This window comes from Panthera onca, chromosome A2 (assembly GCF_046562875.1).
Source record: "Panthera onca isolate mPanOnc1 chromosome A2, mPanOnc1 haplotype 2, whole genome shotgun sequence".
NCBI classification, from domain to species: domain Eukaryota; kingdom Metazoa; phylum Chordata; class Mammalia; order Carnivora; family Felidae; genus Panthera; species Panthera onca.
The window spans coordinates 39,007,780-39,029,729 of record NC_138340.1 but is presented as its reverse complement, the minus strand read 5'-3'; the positions used below and the strand labels follow the sequence as shown (position 1 = coordinate 39,029,729).

The following is a 21,950-nucleotide window of genomic DNA, read 5'->3' as shown; positions in this document are numbered from 1 at the left end:
TCTGCCCCCTCCTTGCCTTCTTTTTTGTTAGGGCTGCAGCTAAGAATGGTTTTCACATTTTTACATGGTTGGAAAAAATTAAAAGAAGAACGACATTCTGTAACACAAGAAAACTGTATGAAATTCAAATTGCAGTGTCCGTATATAGACGAAGTGTACTGGCGCCTAGCAGGGCCTCTTTGTGCCCACGTGGTCTGTGGCTCTTCCAGTGCTGGCAGTGGCACGGTTAATTGTTGGGACAGACACCGGATGGCCCACAGAGCATAAAATGTTTATTCTCTGCCCCCTTCCGGAACAAGTCCTCTGACTCCTGATTTCCAGAATTTTCTATTCTCTTGCCACCAAGGCTAACCTAAGGCTGAAAGAACTTGTGTCTCGCAGAACTCGCCCAGTTCTGAATGTTCCATTCTGCTATCTCCATGGCCCATCACAATTGCATTATTCTGGTATCTCAGCTATGCCCACCCCAGAATGGTCCCTCACACTCAGAGCAATAAAAAACTCTGGACAGTCCGTATCTCTTGATTTATCCCTTGGAGCCCAGCAACCCTGAGAGGTCTGTTGGCTTCGCCACTTGACCCAGCATCACTGTGTATTTTAGTGCAGATCAGACCCCGTTTGCTTCAGTACCGGCCTGAAAAACTGTTTTAAAAAGAAAACAAAATCATAAAAAGTGAAATATTTGTAAAGATTTACATGTGAGAAGTGTTCAGTTAGATCATTTCTGTAGGCTGTCCTTAGGAATTTGGCCAACTCACAGTATCCCGAGAGCTCTAAGTGTGCTTCCCCCACAGGGTTTTATCCAAAGAACAGGTTGGGATGAACCTCCAGGATGATCCTGAAGGGAAAACGATCCCTTTGCCTACCCCTTCACCCCTTTAGACACTGGTCTGAAGAATTTAGTCTATACTAAAAACAGAGAATTGGGAGGGGCTTAACAGGTGAAGCCGGCCAGCCCATCCATTGACTGCCCATGGGAGGTGGGGGGAGGGGTGGGGACCGGAAGACAAAGCACAGAGAATTCTGATTTGCCTTTGGCTTTATTAGACCCAAGCCCCGGTGGCTTGTCCCCTTGAGAGAAGAGGACCTACCCTTGCTTTATGATGATGGTTAGCCAGATTCAGGAAGTGGATTTCCACCCTTGGCTTTTTTTGTCTTGGACAAGATGTTATGCATTTCATGAATGTCTCATTTCCGACTTCCACTTTACAAAATTGTTAAGTCTTTGAAAAATACTTTTGATAGCACCATTTTTTATTCTAGAGTTCCTAATTGTAATTAGTAATTTCATAAGCCAGGCAATAGGACTGGGGGGGAGATTTTTTTTTTAATTAAAAAAGAAAATATGATTGGAAAAAATAAAAGACCCATCAGTTTTTTGAAACTTCATTTCCCACAGGGGTGCTCAGAGGTGGGGAGATGTAATACGATTGCTACCCGCTTGTGTTGTTCTTTTGTTTTGCTTTATTTTTGTTTTATTTTATTTCTAAAGATAGGTCCATGAATGGCCCTGGCGTGGGTAACATGGGGTCTCCCACCCCGTGCATTCTGTGGGGCACATTTTCCCCTGTAGCATGGGAAGCCTTGCATATTTCTCTTCATCAGCTCGTGGGGATTACTCATCCTCTCGGCACAGCAAGAAGAAACAGGCAGCATGCCCATTGCTTGTTTATTCCTTGTTTTAATTTTCATTATTACGTTTCTCAGGAAATGCACGCCTTAGCTAACAGTTACTGGCACAAAAAGGTATTTGCATTCTTGCCAACATTTGGGGAAGCTGAATGAGATGCCTTAGAGAAGGGTTGCCCCATCCTTTGCTTAAAGTTTTCTTTCCTTTTTTTCTTTTTTGTTTTTTTCTGTCCTTTAGCCCATGAAGAGCATCATGCTTTTGAAGGTGGACGTGGAAAACACTAATTGCACTCTAAAGAATTCTTTGTCCTTTGCTGATTGGTTTTGGAAACGGTCTTAACAGGAGGGAGAGTGAAGAGAAGACTTGCCGAAGCCCGATGCTGGTCCATTTAGAGTGGGTTTCTGCCCTTGCAGACTGGGCACTTAGGGCTCAAAGTGGCAGGTGGGGTTGGGGGAGACTGTGTGGGTTTCTACCGTCACATTATTTGCTTTTTTTATTTTTCTTTTTTGGCTTTTTAAATTCTCTGTTCTTTTCACTCTGGGCTTTTTTTTTTTTTGGGTCCTTTTAAATTTCCTTATTCAGTCTAATTATTGTTTTCTACACTCCCCTTTTATTGAGGCACAAGAAATCGGTTTCCCTTTAAGTAGCTCTGCTGTACCTAGTTAATGAGAATATGCATAATCGTGACAATACTGCTTTTGAAAACCACACTGTACTTGGAGGAATACTAGCTTGGTGAAACCTGTCTTGATTATTTGTTGTGACACATTCCTACACACTGTGCACTGGGCATTGTTTTTTTTTTCTGTCCCAGGAAAAAGAAAAACCATACTGAATCTGATTTTGCACTGACAGCACACACATCTTTTATTTTTCTTTACTTTTTAAACTTTTTTTTTTTTTTTTTTTTTTTTTTTTTAGCAATAAAAGGAACATAATAGTTGGGTTGCCTAACATGAAAACTTATAATCACAGTTGAGTATCAGGATATAAATCAAACTCTAGGTCTTCAGACCCTCTGTGGAAGTATTTCTAAGCACAATTTCAATTCGGCCTTTTCGAAGGATAGGCACAGAGTGGTAGCAAGGAATTTCTCCTGGTAGGAAACCTTGTATTTCTGATTTAAAGAGGAGGTGATGTTTTAATTGTTTGAGGTAAAGCTGCTTCTGAATTTTGGGTATGTGTACCCACCCACTTAGGGCTTTCCAGATGTATCTGAACACACTTTGTTAAATTATCCCTTTTTCCTGCTCACATTGTATGTCGTTTCCAATAATTAATAGTCCTCCAGCCTGGGCAGCTCGCCCCTGCCTTTTTCATTTAGGAGCAGCTGGGTCGATCTCATTTCCAGGATGAATGTGAACGTTGACAAAGTGGAACTCTGAGTGCATTCTGTTGATACTAATTTTTGGAATTGTTGATATATATTGTACTATGTTACCAAAGAAATAATGGTTTTAGTAGAAGGAAATGGCCATGCTCTGGAGCACTGAGCCTCTTTCCAAATGCACCCATTTCCCTCTCTTGACTCCACCAAGCCTCCTACTGCTCTTACCTGAAAAAGGCAGGGGCGTTGGAAGACACTTCCTCTTGCTGGCTTTTTCTGGAGTCAGGGGAGCTGACACGTGCTTACACATTTCACACAGGGGCCCAGGGCTCAGAACTCGTACCCAGGATTTTTAATCCCTCTTGCAGTATTGACCAGCAGAGAGAGGTGGGGCTGCTTCAAGCCTCCAACCTGTGTTTGTAAATAAAATTCTCCATTCAAAAATGTAAACGAAACTTTCCGCGATATCTGTTTACAAAAGTTGTGCCCTTTTCTTGCATTACTAACCACATCAACCATAATCACAGTGACCATAGTTTTTAAAAAACCCCTTTGTTTCTAAACTGACTTTCTTCAGTGGTTTCAGAATGAGTCATAAGGATATCAGATCCATTTTTCTAAAGCCTGGAACTCACTTCTCTAAGCATTGTACTGACATCCAACTTGGTTTTAAATTATTCATTCAAGGATTAAAAAAAAATTATTCTGAACACGAATTTAAATTCTTTTTTATAATATAAGTATTTTTCTGATAGATTAGAAAAAAGGATGATTGACCTATCTTCATTATAATTGTCATATATATTTCCATAAGTAAATGGATTTTGAAACATTTTTATTTTTTGAACTTTATTTAAAGCGTTGTGGTGACATGTTCAACTTCTGCATGTATGTAGCCTTTGAAGAAAAAAATAAAATAAGTAGGAATGTTAGGCTCATATTAATGTTTTCTAGTTTCTGTTGTTTATGATCATGACACATGGCTTAACACACAAAGTACATTTTTGTCCCAGAGAACTTCTGCACCTGTTTCTGACCCTGTGGAAAATACCAACTGTGAGAAGGATTTAATTTGCCAAATGTTAAGAACCTATTATCTAAATTACTTTAAGAGTGGATTTTGTCAGATTTTGCTTTAGAAATTGTTTTAATTGAATATGTAGTTCCTATTAGACTTTGTATGAACTAAGCTGATTTAATCAGCCTAAAAACCTCTCATTACCTTCTTGGATTAAAGAAGCTAATACTCTTTTGAGATACAAGGAAATATCTTGTGGGGCATGTGACTTCTGTTTAGGGCAGCGTACCCATGCTGGGGGAAGTGGGAACTTGCAGTTGGATCCTGATGTTTCCGTCTGGTCCTTGCAGGTGCAGCCTGCTCTCTGCAGAGAGCCAGATGGAAGTCACAGCCCTGACTTTCTCGCTTTTGTCATTCCTTAGGTCTGGATGCAGAGCCAGGGTCTCTGATCGAAACCAGTATGCCGTTTTCTTCTCCCATTATCCCATACTAGGTTTGTTAGGCTGCAGGTGCTTGCTTACATTGGGGAAGTTATACCCGTTTAATAAGGCCGGATAATATCAGCTTAAAGGACCTTGTCTATATCTCCACTTTTCTCCTGTAAGCACTTCCTGAAGTGTTGATTCACCCCATTTAAAGATTCCCTGCTGGACGTCTCCACATTTCTGAAATGAGGGGATAGTTTACCGCAAACACGTACATTTAATATAATATGGCTATTAAATTCGTGGTAAAATTGACAGAACGAAAGACACAAAAGCAAACACACCTCTAGTGAACTTTAAATAGTCTAACTTGACTCCTTCTCGACTTTCTTCTCGACTTTAGCTCATGTCTGCACCATCTACACAGTTCCAAGACTTTATAGCTGAACGAAACTTTGGGTATCACTGAGTAGTGGACACAATGTACAGGCTACTAGCAGAGACTTGACCAAACCTGTCCCTTGTGAAAGGACATGGGGTCACAAACGACAGAGCTGGGCATTAAAGTCTGTAGGCTACATACTCAGTCCAAGCTTCCTTGACCTGAAAAAACTCAAAAGTCCTGTCAACCTAACTCCAAAACGGCTCACCCCGATCAAGCACGCCATACCTCATCTCATCTGGCCACTGAGATGCCTGGACACGGTCAGATGTCCGCGTTATAAACAGTTCTCATTTTCTCTCTCTGGCTCTCAGTGACTAAAGTCATGCTGCAGGCTGGTGTTTGCAAATAGCCTTATAGTGACAGGAGGTGGGTACTTGCCATGAGAAGCCCAGCTCATAGAGGGTCCCATCTTTTGTACTTAAACAAAAGTGACAACATTTGGAGCGATCACATGGTGGCGCTGCCTTCCAGCCAACAGTTCTGGCTCAGCCGTGTAATTTATCCAGCTAGGTTTGTGTAATTATTTTAAGATTTGAGTGCATTTTGTTCGTCTGGGTTTATAAAAATTTGATTAGATATTACCGATAGAACTTTAGCTCTCCTCTACCTCATAAAAATGTGTACAAGATCCAACTCTCTGGACCTGCTTAAAAAAGCCCAAATCTCAGGCTCTCCATGAGCCTCTAAGTAGTCACGAAGAGAAAGAACGAAATAAACATATAGGAAATACCAGAAATATTTCATCAAATATTGTGCCGCAAGGGAGAAGTAAAATCAGGGTTTGATTTTTGTTTTTATTTTTTTAGGGCTTTCTAAATATGGAACTCCCCTTTAAAAATGTATGTCTGCTGTTCACCTTTCCTGTAATGTATGTTTCTGTAAGATTTCACTCATTACAAATGAAAGTAGAGGACTGCCTGTAGGTAGTTTATTTTTGAAAAGAATACGTGCAGACCAATTAAAAATTACTTTAGAGTTTGGTGCCTCGGGATTGTAAGAACCTGGATCATGGCCTTTACAGCTGAGAGGGGTCGGAAGGTGGAGAGGAAAAAGACGGGAACAGAGGTGCGGTGAAGAGCCCTTTGACCCTATGTTCCTGCGTAGCGTCGAGAGTGTGTTCTCACACTTGTACTCTCACAAAGAAGAGAGCTCACATCGGTTCTTTACACAACCGATTATGCTGTTCTGTTTCTGCTTTCTATTTTTACATATGCATCCAAATCTGTGAGCGCTTCTTACTTAGGTTAGCTCATTCAAGCCAAAAGTCACCATCTTGTGTTGTAAAGATACTCTCATCTTGCTGACATGACTCCATTTTTGAAAGAAAATTCACAGTTTTTGAATTTTAGAGTGGAAGGGACCTTCGAGATCATCTACCAGCCCTTCTCGCCCCTTGGTGTGCAGAAGAACCTCAGGGCGCTTACTCAATACACACATTTCTCGGCCCCAACCCTAGAGGTTCTGATTCAGTAGGTCTGAGAGGCCTAGATATCTGCCTTTTCAGCAAAAGCCCCAGTAATTCTAATGTGGGTGGCCCCCAGACCTCACTCTGAGAACCCCTGTTCATATCCAACCCCCCAGTGACAAATGAGGAAAGCCTCCCGCTCCCCCACGCTCTCAGGTGACCTGACTGGAATGCATAATACCAACAACCCTAGGAAGGTTGGAGAAAGCCATTATCAGGAAGACTTGAGAAGATGTTGCTCGTAAATAAAAACTTTATGGCTAGGACCACAGCAGTAATAAGTAGCCCATCTCGGGAAGTCCATGATATAAAACCTTTAATACAGAGTGGTGGCTTTTCTCTTTTCTAAATACCACTTCAGCGTGTTAAGAGAAAAGAAATTAATGTTCAGAAAAAGTAGTTACTCCATATGTGCAGTAACTACTTTTCTATAATATCTTATGGCATCTGGGGTTCAGCATCATTGAACAAGATTAAATGAACGTTATAGAGCTATAAAATTGCATGTAAAATAACGCAAAACTGTTCAAATGACTATCAGAGTAGCCTGGGAATGAATTTCCACTAAAATTGTCAGTCTTAGACGTAGCTTAGTAGCTGTTACTGAAGTGGAGGGGTTCTTTCATACAAAGACGTGTCCAAAAAATCAAGTAAGTATTCCCTAAACCATGTGAATGACAAGCAAAAGTCATTGTGAAGTCAATATTTTTTTGTTCATCGTTGCTAAAATTGAGACTCCCATTGTATATGTGTGTGTTGAACGTACCAACCAGAATATCCAATAAAAGAGCCTTTTGGATATTCTATGCTTTTTGTGTCCTTCAGAAATCATGAGGTTGGAGACATCAGTGTTAAATGTTTGTTTGAGTTGCTCCCTTAAAAAAAGCCATCGGCTCATTTAATGAAGTGCACGAGTCCTTTGTGAAAATTTCAACTTCTGATGTTGCCGTGAGAGAATTTTTCTTAAGCTTTCATCTTGGAACAAGTGTTTGAGCTTTCTAAAACTGTCAACTTTGTATTAGAGAAGCAAGCATGAAGTAAATAGTGTTTCTTAGTTTCCTGTAGAAAATCAATGGTACCTTCCGTCTTTTCACATATGAAAGTTTAAATGTTAGCATTGCTACCTTCTATGGTGAATGGGGACTTAGACGTTTTAATAAAACGTGGAGGGTTTCTGTTTTCAAATAGAGCTATTCATTTTGTGAGCCTGCATTAAGTTCCCCCCAAATTTCTCAGACCGTAATCAGGTAACATGGCTCACAACTGCTGTATGGTGGGGTTTTTTTGTTTTGTTTTGTTTTGTTTTTTTACGTTTTGACTACTCAGTTAGCATCTGATACCAAGTTCCCATCCCTTTGCACGTATGCTCTCGAGATTTTAGTTTCACTTAAATCGGGACACCAAGGATTTCGGAGCTTAGACCGGTGAGCACAGTTTAACTTGGGACATGTAACACAAGGTATCCCCCAATTTAAAATCTTATCAGTTGCATTCACAATTATTCATCCTTTCACACTGTCTTACCTGTGTGTAAGCTGAAGCAGGTTTACTTGCCTTATGTTTTGGATCTGCCGGTGCCCCCCTCTTCCCCATTGTATACCATTTGCGCCCCGTGCAGTTGGGGCCTTTCCACATATGGCTACAAGCTGGTGTAATGCCCTTCCTTTTGATCTGGCTTCATCTAGTGATTTGCTCAGTATTTTTAAGGTCAGGCTGAAAACTTTTCTGTTCTAGTTATTTTTGATTTTATATTGTGTGTTGTGTTTGATGTTCAGATACACGTGAAAGTTGCTTCTAGGAGTCAGTAATTTTTATTCCAGCCTTTTGCAGCAATAAGGTAAGACTAGACTGTACTTTTTCTTCCTTGGAAATGTAGTGATTTATTTGTTAGGGCGAATGCCTAGGCTTTTCGTGTAAAAGCTCTTGCTGTTTTCTAATTTGGGACTATGCTGCTATGAATTTGTGCTCCTTTTTTCAAGTTGTAACTTTGTGGGGTTTGAGTGGCCATTCGTCTGTAGAACTTTCGACTGAGATTTTTTTTTTTTTTTTTTTCTCATCTGTTGCCAGGAATTGTCTTTCCATATTTGGATTCTATAGTATAGCAATGTCCTTCTCCTCCCCCCGGTTTAAAATTTCTTGCCATTTTATTATTCGCATTGCTTCGTCTTCACTGGGTTCCGAGTATGTGTCTGGTGATGGTCATAACGCTGTTTATTCCAGGACGTATTGGAACTTCCCGTCCAGCTAGCACAATGTGTGTGAAGCGCCTAGCATGGTATATGACACATAGTAGGTGGTCTTTGGTACTCTGTCAGGAAGCGGCTGTTTTTTCTACACTCCCCTATCGAACACATTTGGTGATAGGGTTCATCTTCGGCTCTTCGAATCCACATCTCACTTATTTTCATTCTTTTTCTTTACTTTTTTGCTAAGACTGCTCTCATGTTGGAATAAGTCGTCTCCTCTTGTTTGTCTCTTGTCCTCCAATTCGCCCATAAGATTCAACCGTTCCCTGTGTAGCCAAGTAAAGTGAACTTGCTCTTCCTTTCTGGCTGTCTGAAACACCCCTTTAAAAACAAAAAGTAACCAGCAAACTCTTATTTCTCCCGTTTATCTGCAGATTTTCCTTTCTCTTACTGCAGAAACCAGCAATTCGAGATTATGTTATGTGGTGCCTGGTTAACTTGAACACAGCAGATTTTAGTGAAATCTGAAGGAGTGAAGATTTCCTAAGATCTCCTTCTCATATTTGAGTCTAATTACTGCTGCCATGTATTCTATCTGTACTTTATCATTTAGTGGTTATAATGCACTTTTAGGGCAACTTGTTCTTGGTTATAGGCTCTGCCTTCCAATTTAAGGTACAGGTTTTTAGAGGCCAACCTCAGTGATTCTTTTGGTTGTGGTACCCACTGTTCCAGAACTTTTAACTGCTTCCCCTAATGAATGGATATTTAAAAATCTCTGGAATCCTACAGGAAGATAGGTCTTTTGTTCTAGGAAGAAAAGAAAACAGTAGCATTTACGGGGCTCAGCAAGTTAAAAGGTGTATCATTGAAATATGTATCTATTTCCCATCATCTGGCTAAGCTGTGGTGCTGACTAGCTTCTTTTTTGCCAAAGAAAATAATTTTAAATCATAAGCATATTTAACTAGCAAGCATAAATCATAAGCCCTTCTAATCATAAGCATGTTGAACTCTGGTGCCATTTGCACAGATGTTATGGTTAAATGTGTGTGCTCCTCCCAGCCTCAAAGATGTGGACAAGCTCTTACTCCCCAATTTCCTCTTTCACTCGGGGAGCTTAAATCATTTGTTGTTTGCACATACAGAATTCTAGAAAGTACGGGACCTAGAGAACGGTTTCAGGTCTTAGGAAAGTTTTGGATTTTGTGACCCACCCTGACTGGACAACGGTGGAAATAAAGAGTAAATATTAAAGCAGGGTTCCCTTTTTAAGACAAAAATAATTGGTGTTTCATGATGATAGGCAAGGTACAAAGAACAAGACTTTGATTTTCAGAATGTATCTTTAAAAAACAAAGAAACAAACAAACGTCATGGAATCACAAATAAAATTTTAACAAGCCTGTTGGCTTTCAAAAAAAGGTTCTCCACGTGGTTGGTTCTAGAGAAAATACTTTTAGATACTGCAAACAGAGCTCCTATTGTAAAGTATATTTTAAAAAGTATTTTTAAAAGTGTAGTAACACAATAACACATCCATACTGACTTGCATTGCAAGGCAAATTGTTAACATTTTGGAAGCCAGTAGGCATAATTTACATACTCATTGATTTTGTTTTATGAAACATCACTTTTTAGAAACTTTTTATTGTAAAATAAAACAAAGATACAGAAAACCACCCAAAACAGACGTGTAATCACTTGTTGTTTGGAGAAGACTTCCATAGAGCGCCCGGGTTGAGAAATTGAACTTTGCCAGCCGCCCCAGGGACCCCCTCATTAGTTTCCCCCCAGTTCCGCCTTGTTTTCCCAACTAAAATTACCGTCATGCTGACTTGGAGTGAGAGGAAGCCATTCTTTGTGTTTCTCTCTGGTTTTATCACTCGTGTGATAAACATCACTGTTATCTTTTTCTGTAGAAGCTCCTCTGCTTATAAAGTTGAGTTCAGAAATGTTATTTATAAGCTCTTTAAACGATAGGTGCAGAATGACCGTGTGAGCACTTGCTACCCCCACTAAGTCAGTGACGGGATGGAGTTTGGCATGCTTCCGCTGTGCTCTGTGGCTCTGCTCATAGCTATAAACCAATAGTGATAATAACTAGAGTGTATCGAGTCCCGTGCCATCTAAGCACGTACATTAATTTATTTCTCCCCAAGACGCTCGGAGGTACTCTCGTTAGTGTCGTCCCCGTTTTCTGTATGTGGAAACTAAGGTTCAGAGAGGTGAGGTAACTTGCCCAAGGTCACACAAGTACTGCATCAGAGAGCCAGGGGGCATCTAAGGTAGTGTGGCTCTAGGCAGTTCTCCCGATGCTAGGCTTGATGGAGGATTCCAGTGTACGCGGATTTTGAGACTGCTTATACGAGCTTGTCAAGGAAAGGATCTACAGCTTTAAGAAAAAGATTGAAAACTCGCTGGCCTAGTTCAACCTTTTCATTTTACAGATGAAGAAATGACCCAGAAAGTATAAAGAATCTGCTTAAGGTCACACAAGCAGTTGGTGGCAGACTTGCAGCCAGCTCCCCAAATCTCCTGGCTGTTAAAATCGATGATCTTTCCTTCATTCCATACCTTATGTGGAAAAAATACACATTTTCTAATCCGCTTCTTTGCATCAGTTCCACATGAGCAGATTTGACTCAAAACCAGCGTACAACTAGGATACAGCATCTCCTTGCTTACTTGCTCAAGGTTTTAGCTGGGAATTAACAAATTTATATTTGAAGTTTGTTCTTCTGTAGATGCACATGCCTAACACTCTCCTCCAAAGAATGTACAAGAATAACACATTTGACTGGTGTGGATGGCAGGTGAAAAAGAATTACTGGTGTAGTGTAGGCCCTTCCGTGTATTCACGGCCAATTCTGGATTATCCCAGCACAGATGGATCCTGCAAAATCCCTCTTCTGCTTCTTACTGGTGACCTTTAACTATTTGTGTTTGCAAATGCTTCCACCAGGGATTGGAAAGGAGAAGAGCAGAGAAGATGGGATGTGGTTTCTTGACCAGTGTTAGGTGTCCTGGTAAAGAGTTTAGGGGTTTTCATGGGAGACCGTGGGATTCTCCCTGGGTTGAGGCACCCTGGGATTCCCAGACTTTAGCCTTGGATGGCAACAATCAGAAGGGAAGCAAACTGGCACAATGCAAAGGAGCTTAGCTTGGAATTTGTTGAATTGGGTTGAAATCCCATTTAGCTTGTGCCTCAAGCGAGTTACTCTTCCTCTCTGAGCCCCAGTTTCCTCATCTATGGAAGGGAAGAAGACAGAGCTTCTCCAAAGCCAATAACATATTTAAGCACCCAGCTCAGCACTTTGCTCATGGAGAGAGCTATTAAATGGTACTTCAACTAGTTGACTACGTTCATACGTCCACATGGTAAAGGGAGGTAAAGAGACTGAACTGATCCGATGAAACTTTTGCACTCTCCTCTTGATACATTGGTCCGGCTTGAGTTGTTTGAGGCCCTCCAAATTGGTGGCCACACCAGCCTAAACTTACTAGTTTCATAACTGCTTGTTTCCTGATCTACCTCCTTACGCCACGATGGGACAAACAAATTCGCCTTCTTCACTGGAGCTCTGCGGACCTGACTTCTGGGTCATTTGCCGTGAACCAATTAAAAACCTGAATGAATCTCCCAGTTGATTATTTTCTCAGGACATTATTGCCGTTGTTACTCAGGAATACTTAAGAAGGAAATTCGGCTAATGAAAATGTTTTCCAGTCTGGACAACTTGTTGTTGAGACATAAGCTCTGTGTTATGCTCTGTGGATTGTCGGCACTCAGACTTCTCATTGGAGGAGGCCCAGAGGAGGGTCCCTGGAGTTCCTTGTATTACACACATATGCTTTTAATGCTGGAGGCCTTAAGAAAGTTGATAGGCGTCAGTAGAGATGAGATAAGGATTGTATGGGATATGGACTCGTTCACTCAGTAAGTATTTATTGAACAGCTATGATGTGCGGCTAGGCACTGAGGATACAAAAGTAAACAAGACAAGACATCATCCGTTCTTCGTGGAGCTTATAGTTGAGTGGATTGGTACATACCGTTACAACTTCGGAAGTACTAGACCTTCAGAAAGGCAGGAAGTAGATCTCAAACATGTTTGAGCTCCACAAACTGACACAACACTGTGAACTCAATGCAGGCTGGATGAAGGAATGCTTAAGTATCGTCCCAAGCAGAGTTGGTTTTTGTGCTTAAGTTAAAATATCCTTAGATTTCTGAAGCTGCATGTTTTTACCAATCTCGTTATTGTTGTAAAATTCTCTAATAATTGTTTTGACACCAACTTTAGTAACCACAAAGACTGTTTATAATTTGTTGGTGCTTTTCAAACACCTTTAAAAGCCAAGCAAACCCTGGACTTTCGCTTGGTTAAGTCACTGTGTCTTTATGTATATACCTGAGGGGTAACCACCGTAAAAAGACCTATGCAGCAACATGTTCAATATGGGGATTCTAACACTGTGGAATGTCTAAAGATTGCTTGCTCTGTAATGTTTAAAAGCCCTGTAATTCCTTGTAAAGCATATATAGCATCTGAACAAGAAATATGACACTAAGTCTTGGATTAAATAATATCTTGGGGCCACTGCCTTCTGCATTTTCAGCAGTTCGGCAACTCCACTAAGTGCAGGTTAACAAGACCAGAGCATCGTAAACGAGCATCTGTCCCATGACCCAGTTGGAGACCCCTTCCGATTATTCATTCCAGAAGCACGTGCTGACACTGAGTTCAGCCCTCTCGAGTCTCCCACTCGAAGTGGTCTTTTAAGATTGGCGGGAGGTCAGAGTCTCCCACCCCCAAGCTTTGTGCCGCGGCTAAATGTCGCCTGGGCCTTCCTTGCTTTGGATAGCTCTATTTTCAGAATTGAAGTCAACAAGGGGAGACTCTGGACGGGGAGCAGTCCAGCTCGGAACACTTGTGCGGCAAAGGGTTTTATTGTTGTTGTTTTAGAGTGTTTTAAATGAGAGCAGGCAGCCCTGCACAGAGGAACTTGTTCGGTTGGGCACTTGCTGCGTTGCGCCCGCCGGCCCGGGTCTTTGCAGGCCGAGTTCAGCCTTTCCACTTCAAAGGCCTGGCTCTGAGTGGATCACACATTTTCCTTGATGACAAATTAATCAAACTTGATTTCTTGGATGAGATGGATACAAAAGAACTACAACTCCCCAAGGCCTGAAAGTCAATACGGCCCTTCTGGCTCTGATTACAGCAACAAAAGGATGTCTGAGAGCCATCTTCCTCCCCGCTCGGGCTGTGGGACGGGGCTGAAAGCAGCCGGCTTGTAAAGGAGAAAGGCCTTATTAAAACACATTTCAGCTGCGACCAAGTGCCCGGCGAGCCTTCCTGACAGAGAAAATTACTTTTTAGTAGATGCTCACCTTTTTCCCAAGAGCAAAGTTTCCGCTTAGGAGAATAAGAAGAGGTTGTATATTAGCAGTCTGAAATGTTTATAGATCTCCCTTTTATGTTTCTGTTGGGAAGGTAAGGTTTAAAAAAAAAAAAGAAGGGAAAAAAAAAAAGAAAGGGATCAGCCTGTGATATCTGGCAACCGTTAGGGATAGGTGGAGTTTGGGTGAGGAAATTTACTTGTCCCTGGTTAAAAAGCAAATTCCCGGTTCTGGGGGAATTGGATACCCTTTTTTAATTTTTTTTTTTTTTTGGATTTTTTTAATGTTTGTTTATCTTTGAGAGGGAGAGACAGAGCGTGAGCGGGGGAGGGGCAGAGAGAGAGGGAAACGCAAAATCCGAAGCAGGCTCCAGGCTCTGAGCTGTCAGCACAGAGCCTTACGCGCGACTCGAACCCACGAAGCGTGAGATCATGACCTGCACTGAAGTCGGACGCTTCACCACCTGAGCCACAGAGGCGCCGTGGGAAGTGTGTACCTTTAAGGCAGGCCTGGGACGAGGCAAAGAATGGATTCAAAATGCAACTGCCGTGGGTCTGCTCCGGCAACCCACTCATGCGAGAGAGCGAAATAAGCCTTCTGCTAAATCGGGGAGCGCAGGATTTCGATGTAAACCTTCTTAGCAGCTTTGTCATCCGCCTGTTCTGCGGAGCATCCAAGGACACCGCTCGCATCCCTCTTGTGATCGCTGTGCGTTCTATATTTAGAAGAATTGCTGTTGCACAAAATATGGTCCCCTGACTGTCCTGGGCGTGCTTTACGCCTTTCCCAAAAAGACTTCAAAAAATGAAAGGTTCATACCTTTATATCACAATTTTGGAAAGAAGAACCCAAAGGGTTTTTTTTTTTCCCTTTAATATGGAGGCAAAACACACACATCCACATATTTCCTATTTTATTTGTAGGATCTCCTTCCACGCAGCCGCACCACCACCATCCGGTGACTAAGGGTTGATAACATGTGCGTGGTGAAGTGGGGTCACACAAGCTCATCTCTCATTTCTGACACTTGGTTTGAAGATCTTTCCTCCAAGTATCTGTGTGATCCTGACAGGCAGTTTTCAGAGGTTTGTGGCATTCCAGGACCCTTAATAATTTAAAGCTGTAGTTGAGATTCCAGCCATGAGCAAAGTATACCATGGTTCTGCCCCCACACACCCCCACCCCCGCCTTGCGCAGTCTCCAGTGCTGACCCCACTGCTCTCTTGACATGTGTGTGCACCAAGCTGCGGCCAGCCACGCCCCTCGTGTCCCCAGCCTCCCGCCTCCGTCCCTGCCTGCTCACCCCTCCCCAGTCTCTGAGCCTGTGCCAAGGCCCCCTCCTCCAGGAAGCCAGTCCTGAGCTTTCCAGCCAGACAGGAGCCCTCCTTCTTGCAACATTGGAGGCCCTCACATGTTCTCTTAGCCCCTCTGTGGCACTTGGCACATTGGCCTACGTGTTCATTGGTGAGTGTGGCACTAACTCAGGAGCTCCCAGTCCTAACACACCCACCTCACGTGGGTCTTTCACACGGAGGCTCTGCTGCTTGTTGAATAAGGAGCCTCATTGCCACAAGCCCATCAGAGAAGCCTTTTAGGGGGGCTGGGGAGCTGTTTTGGTGGTTGCAAAGAGCACCGCCATTTGCGTGAGAAGCCTAGCTCCCACCACCCTCCATGCCAGCCCGCTGCTTTCCTGACCTTGCACGCGGCTGCCTGACTTTTCTGAACTTCAGTTTCTTCATCTGGGTGGCAGAGTGAATGCTCCCGCCACTGGGTAGGAAGATGAAATGAGAGAATATGTGTTAAGGCCCTTTGTAGCCGCTAGGTTCTGTCCATGTGTAGGTCTGGGTAGTCATACTAATATCATTGTATTCTGGTCAAGGTAAGCCTAGTTGTGTTGTGTGTTTTTTTTCTTAGATACACAGCAGGTTGTTTTATTTTTTTAATTTTTTTTTTTTTAATTTTTTTTTTCAACGTTTATTTTATTTTTGGGACAGAGAGAGACAGAGCATGAACGGGGGAGGGACAGAGAGAGAGGGAGACACAGAATCGGAAACAGGCTCCAGGCTCCGAGCCATCAGCCCAGAGCCCAACACGGGGCTCGAACTCACGGACCTTGAGATCGTGACCTGGCTGAAGTCGGACGCTTAACCGACTGCGCCACCCAGGTGCCCCCACAGCAGGTTGTTTTAAAATCACATTCTCTCTCTCTCTCTCTCAAAAATGAATACATTAAAAAAAGAGGGGGCACCTGGGTGGCTCAGTCAGTTAAGTGTCCAACTTCAGCATGGGTCATGATCTCGCGGTTTGTGGGTCTGAGTCCCGCGTCGGACTCTGTGCTGACAGCTCAGAGCCTGGGGCCTGCTTCGGATTCTGTGTCTCCTTCTCTCTCTGCCCCTCCCTGCTCTCTCTCTCTCTCTCTCTCTTTCTCTCTCAAAAATAAACAAACAAAAAAAATAACTTTCTAGGGACGCCTGGGTGGCTCAATCAGTTAAGTGTCTGACTCTTGATCTCAGTTCAGATCTTGATCTCAGGGTCATGAGTTCAAGCCCTTCACTGGGCATGACGCTTACTTTAAAAAAACAAAAACACACACATTCTAAAGTAGAGTGCAGAAGCGTTTTGTGTCTATGAAACTCCTTTTTTCAGGATAGAAGTGATACTTATTTTAACAAATGCAAACATTGATAGCCAGCCCATCCCCTCCAAATCATCTCCCTCCCCTCCCCCCCTCCCACCACTGTCACTGAAAACTTCTTTTATACTGAAATGATACCAGTGGGAAATCACGGTGTTTGTGGAGGCCTTAAGATAGACGAGAAACTGGGGCTGCTCAGGGCCAGGGCAAGGCTGAGAGGGATGCCGCACGAGAGATGTCCAGCCAGTGAGGAGACACTAAATAGGAAAAAGGAGAGACTGTGGAAGAGTCAGCCTTGTGAAGAAGCCTGGACTTACTCAGGGGGCGCTACTTAAGTCACTTATCAGCATCACCTGTCTCCTCCCACGTTGGGAGATTCTTTAAAGGAAACATAGCCAGGATGCAACTCCACACCGGGAGCTGAGGTCTGAGCTCACCAGAGCTCCCACTGACTTTCTAGAGTTTGGACATGCCCCGCTAGGTAACTACGTAGCACTCACCTCGATCAACACATTTGTATTATTTTCACACCGAGATACACAGATTGTTGGTCCTGGAGAAACTTCCGTGAAGGTTTGTGGTTTTAAATTTAATGATTTTTCTTGTCAGTGTTATATCTCGTTCTCAAGAATGGTTTAGGCCTCTTGTGTTTATGTAACTGAATTGTCGCCACCGTGACCAGAGTTGGGCACTGTTAATATTTTTCTACTGGACGTTTTGCTAGCATTTGAGTATGTATCAAATTCCAGGAGCGTAAAAATGGGAGTTGCCTTGGTCTTTTTTGTTCCGCTAAAAATGTCTGTTATGGCTCTTGGTTCACGTGGAACTCTCTGAGAGGGTAGTCCTAGGATGTCACTCAAGTAAGACCTAAGATAGGAGAGGTCAGAGTTTTGTTAGGACTTAAAGGGAGCGTGTTTCCTGGTGTTAGCTGGCAGAGGAGATAATTTCTGCCTTGCAAGAGGGGTCAGTGACTGCTGCTGATACCTTACGTTGTTCTAACCAATCTCCATACAGGTTCACACATCCAGTTGTATGTTTCCTTTTTACAACACAGAATGGACATCTCACGTGGTGCAGACAAAAACACGTAATTAGTTCGTAGATTGAATTGTTGGAGAACAAAGTGTGTTTATCTGTGACGTAATAGAGGTTTTAAAAGGGAGAGCTAATAGAAGTCTGTTATAGTGACAGGCTTCTTACCTCCAATTCTCGTAGATGCTGTCTTCATTGTATGAAGAAAAGTGAAAAGTGTCTATGTCTTTCAAAGTTGTAAAAATTCTAAGGTTTATTTTTGGCAGAGTAGATAAATAAAGCACCCAGCCCATCAGATTCTTTGGACGTCACTACCCACTGCACTACCTATGTGCCACCTGCCAGTGTCAACCTTTATAAGCAGCCAGTGTGGTGTTTACTGAACCCTGTGGGCCACCTTCCAGGTCACTGGCTGGGGTCATCAAACAATGAGACCAGCTGCACCTCGGGGACTCGTCGTTAAGGGTTTGCTAGACTGAGGCTCCATGACGGCCCAGAGCAAAGTGGGAGAGTCCTCTCTTTCAGTTGGCCAGGTCGTGAGATTCCCGTGTCTTGAGTGCAAGACTCCAGCCAGACTGGAAACCCTCTCCCAGGGCTGACGTTTGAGATTTCCAAGACCCAGGACAAGTGAGATTCTCTGGGGTGGGTCAGTTACATAATCCACTTTCCCGAACACACGGCCCAATGCTGAGTCTTTCTCAGCTGCACCCGCCAGAAGCAAACAGGTGTGAACTTTAAGATAAACCTCCATCTATGTTTGGATATGAATGGACACCCTAAATCTGCTTGAGTCATCTGTTGAGGGTTCAAAAGCAGCCTAAGAAGCAGTCACCAACCTGAGTTGGGCCCCCATCTGGTGATGCTCCCTTATTTCAGGGCTTTGATGCTCAGAGGGCAAAGGTTCCTCGCCCAAGGTCACAGAACTGGTGAGCTGTGGTGCAAAATCTCAGTTTCCCTAACTCTACGTCCAGTTTCCTTTTCGTGTGCGACAATAATTTTACGGTTGTTTGAATAATGCTTCCCCGGACTCTACTCCGCCTTTATTTTCATAGCTCAGTTTATTCCATGATCCAGGGTGTCAGTGAGATAATTTTGTTTACGTGTCTTAGGAGATTAGAAAAATACCAAAGCAATGTCAGCAGCATATAACATTAGGGGTCCAGTAAGACGGGCCCCACAGGTGCTCTTGCCTTAGGGCTATTTCATTGCACGTGACAGAAAAACCAAGTGAGAATGTGGTGACTCACCTGACCGAAGAGTCGTGGAGTATGGTGGCTTCAAGCGGAGTGTGATCCAGCAGACCTAATCTCGTGGTTCTCTCTGTGCTGTCTTCATTCCCCAGCTCTCAACCTGCATCCGCCCAGTTTTTGGAGGAAGACTGGGCCTCTCTCTTCCTCCACCTCTCAGAATTCCCAGGAAGTCCCAACATTGTACACCACTGGGTCTAACTGGCTCTCATTCTTATTCCTGAGCCAGTGATGGTGGCCCGGGGATGCAAGTGCCCTGCCAGGCCAGGCCTAAGTCATCTACCCATCCCTGCAGTTTGAGTGAAACCATGGAGATGGGCCCCAGAAAAGGGGGATGTTGACACGGACTGACAAACTCAGGAACCTCCACTATGGCGTCACGTCCCAGTAGCTGGATGACCTAAGCGAAGTACATCACTGCCGTTGTGTGGTTTTTTCAGCCGGAGACTGGAGGTGATGTTGGCACTGTTGTCATTTTGTGTAGTGTCCTAAGCTTTGTATGTAGTCAGGTTCTATACGTGTTGCCTTGGAAAACGCTCACAAGCCAATGGTCATACTGTGGTTCCCCCAGTGGATGATGCCCCAATGCCTTGACTAGACTGTTCGGGTCTAAGTCTCCAGTCTTTCCTCCATTCACTGCTGTTATCCCTCCTCCCTGCTCCTCCCTGGAGGTGAGTGACCTCCCCAGGGTGCCATTGCAGTCCACCTGTCCTTGCCTCTCCCCACCTGAGAGTGCCCTCCTCTGTTCTCTCTTGGGACCTGAACCTGCCCGAGTGTGGCAGTAACACACTGGGTTGTGGCAGCCTGTCTGTCCTTCCCACTAGAGCTGGTGAGGACAGACACCATGATTGACACTTCATGTGACACGCCTGGCTGATAGCAAGCATGCAAAGGCTCTTTGGTGTATAAATCAACCAGGGAGGAATGGTGGGCGGGCAGGGTGTCTCCCGGGTGAGGGCCTGGTTGGCCATGTGTGTCTGGTGACCCAGTGGATGAGGGCGCTTCACTTTGACCATGTGGTTTGAGTCATCGCTTCCAAATCTGGGCCACTGCCTTGCAGAGCATCCTACCGAGTGCACTGGGCACACACAGCCCAGGACCATCCCCCCGACTGGAAAACCATCCAGGCCCTACTGGATAGTGTGGGAGCAGTCACTTTAATGTTTATTTCCTTTTGAGAGAGAGAGAAAGGGGGGGGAGGGGCAGAGAGAGAGAGGGAGATACAGAATTTGAAGCAGGCTCCAGGCTCTGAGCTGTCCCCACAGAGCCTGACACGGGGCTCGAATGCACGGACTGTGAGATCATGACCTGAGCTGCAGTCAGACGCTTAACCGACTGAACCAGGTGCCCCTGGCTGTGCAGACTCTTCACACTCCTTATCTAGATTGTAGACAACATAGTAGGTTTGTAACTAATTCTTACTTTTAAAGAATGAACTGCTTCTCGAATCAAAACACCTGTTTTAATCCCCCAAAGAACTTTGCTCTATGTAAAGATGTACTTTGTGGCTTAGAGCTTTAGAGCTCCTCTAAGTCAAAATGCCCCTGACTGCATGGTAAGGGAAACTTGCTTTGGGAGACTCAAAAATGCAAACGAAACACAAACTTGGAAATCACACAAGGAGCCATTAGACCCATCCTCTGCCTGTTGCCCCTGCCCCTCCAAAGTAGGAGGGACTCCTGTTCCCACCTTCCATTCGGGGTGGGGGGTGCGGGGAGGGTATTGGCACTAGTGAGGCATTTGCTAGAATTCCTTCTAGTCAAGTTCGGTTTTGATGTTTCATGGATTAGTACCTAAGAAATGCCTCCTCGCCCTAAGTGTTAAGGTGAAACTGAAGGAATAGAGCCCAGGTGCAAGTGCGTGCCATCCGTCTGAGTAAGGAACATCCAGCAACTGTGTTCATCAGGCTCAGCCTGCAAGCCGTCTTCCCTCTCTTTCTGACCCCCAATTTTCTTTTGTGGAGCCAGTCTGTCTCTTACTGAAGTATTTCCCATGTGTTTGCTAAAGGGAAATCACCACCAAGACATCTGCAAAGTCTCCAGGCTTTGAAGTACCCACAGGAACTCGGCAAAGAGAAATGCAGTTACTTTGTGTCTCCCGGGTGGGTGGAAGGATGGTGTGTTTGCTTTTATAGCAGCGGGCGACGTATTCAGGGTGCTGGCACCACCGGAAATGAAGCCATCTTTATTCTTGTCCTACCTGCGACAAGAACTTTTTCATTGATTTTTTTTTTATTCCCCCCTCCCCCCCCGAAGGAATGGAAAACAGACGTACATACAGAAAAAAATGGTTTCATTTGCTCTTGTCCAAATGAAGATTCAGATGTTAATGTGTTTTTTTTTAATTTTTAAAAAATGTTCATTTATTTTTGAGAGAGAGAGAGAGAGAGAGAGAGAGACTGAGTGCTAGCAGGGGAGAGTCAGAGAGAGAGAGGGAGACACAGAAGCCAAAACAGGCTCCGGGTTCTGAGCTATCAGCACAGAACCTGAAGCATGGCTCGAACCTGGGAGTGGCAAGATCATGACCTGAGCCAAAGTCGGACGCTTGACCGACGGAACCACCCAGGCACCCCAGATGCTAATGTGTTTTTTAAAGTGTGTGTTTCTGAATAAATAACCCCTTAAATAGATGTAGTATTTACGAATGTACCGAGCACATGTGTGTACCTTAGCTCAAGTCCCCTGTTCCACTTGTTGTTCAGCTCTTACCATTATTCTCCAGATGAGTTGACTGAGCAAAAATGGCAGAATTACTCAGCATCGTTTAGCCAGTGAGTGGCAGACCCAAGGCCCATCCGATTCCAAAGGGAGTGCTTCCCAGCTTAGAGACGCTTCTTCCAGCTGACTGGAGGACGGTGGCCTGACACTGAACAAATTTCCTTCCACGTCACCCTCACATTATAGACTAATCTCCTTCCACACGCATGGAGGCCAGTGTTCATGGTTCTACAGACAAAATAGAAGCCCGAAATGAAGCCATAATCGTAACACAATTAAAATAACATTTATCAAGTACGGATTCTATGCCCGGTTCTGTTATAAATTATGAGTATGAACTTACTTAATTCTCACGAGAACCTACCTTCTCCAGGTGGGATGAAGTGACTTGGCCAAGGTCACTGAACTGGAAAGTGGGG

At 43.8% G+C, this 21,950-nt stretch overlaps 1 protein-coding gene across 3 annotated transcripts in view; it reads left to right on the top strand.

Moving 5' to 3' along the window:
* The window catches only part of EIF4E3 (eukaryotic translation initiation factor 4E family member 3), a 224,931-nt gene that overhangs the window by 35,446 nt on the left and 167,535 nt on the right, over positions 1 to 21,950 (top strand). Inside the window, exon 7 of one of the 3 annotated variants that reach the window (XM_060633766.3) lies at positions 1,868 to 2,538. The exons of the other annotated variants lie outside the window; for them this stretch is intronic. Coding sequence (XP_060489749.3) covers positions 1,868 to 1,914 — 47 coding nt within the window. The 3' untranslated portion in view covers positions 1,915 to 2,538. Of the gene's footprint in view, positions 1 to 1,867; positions 2,539 to 21,950 lie in introns of those variants that run through there. 3 annotated transcript variants of the gene reach the window in all.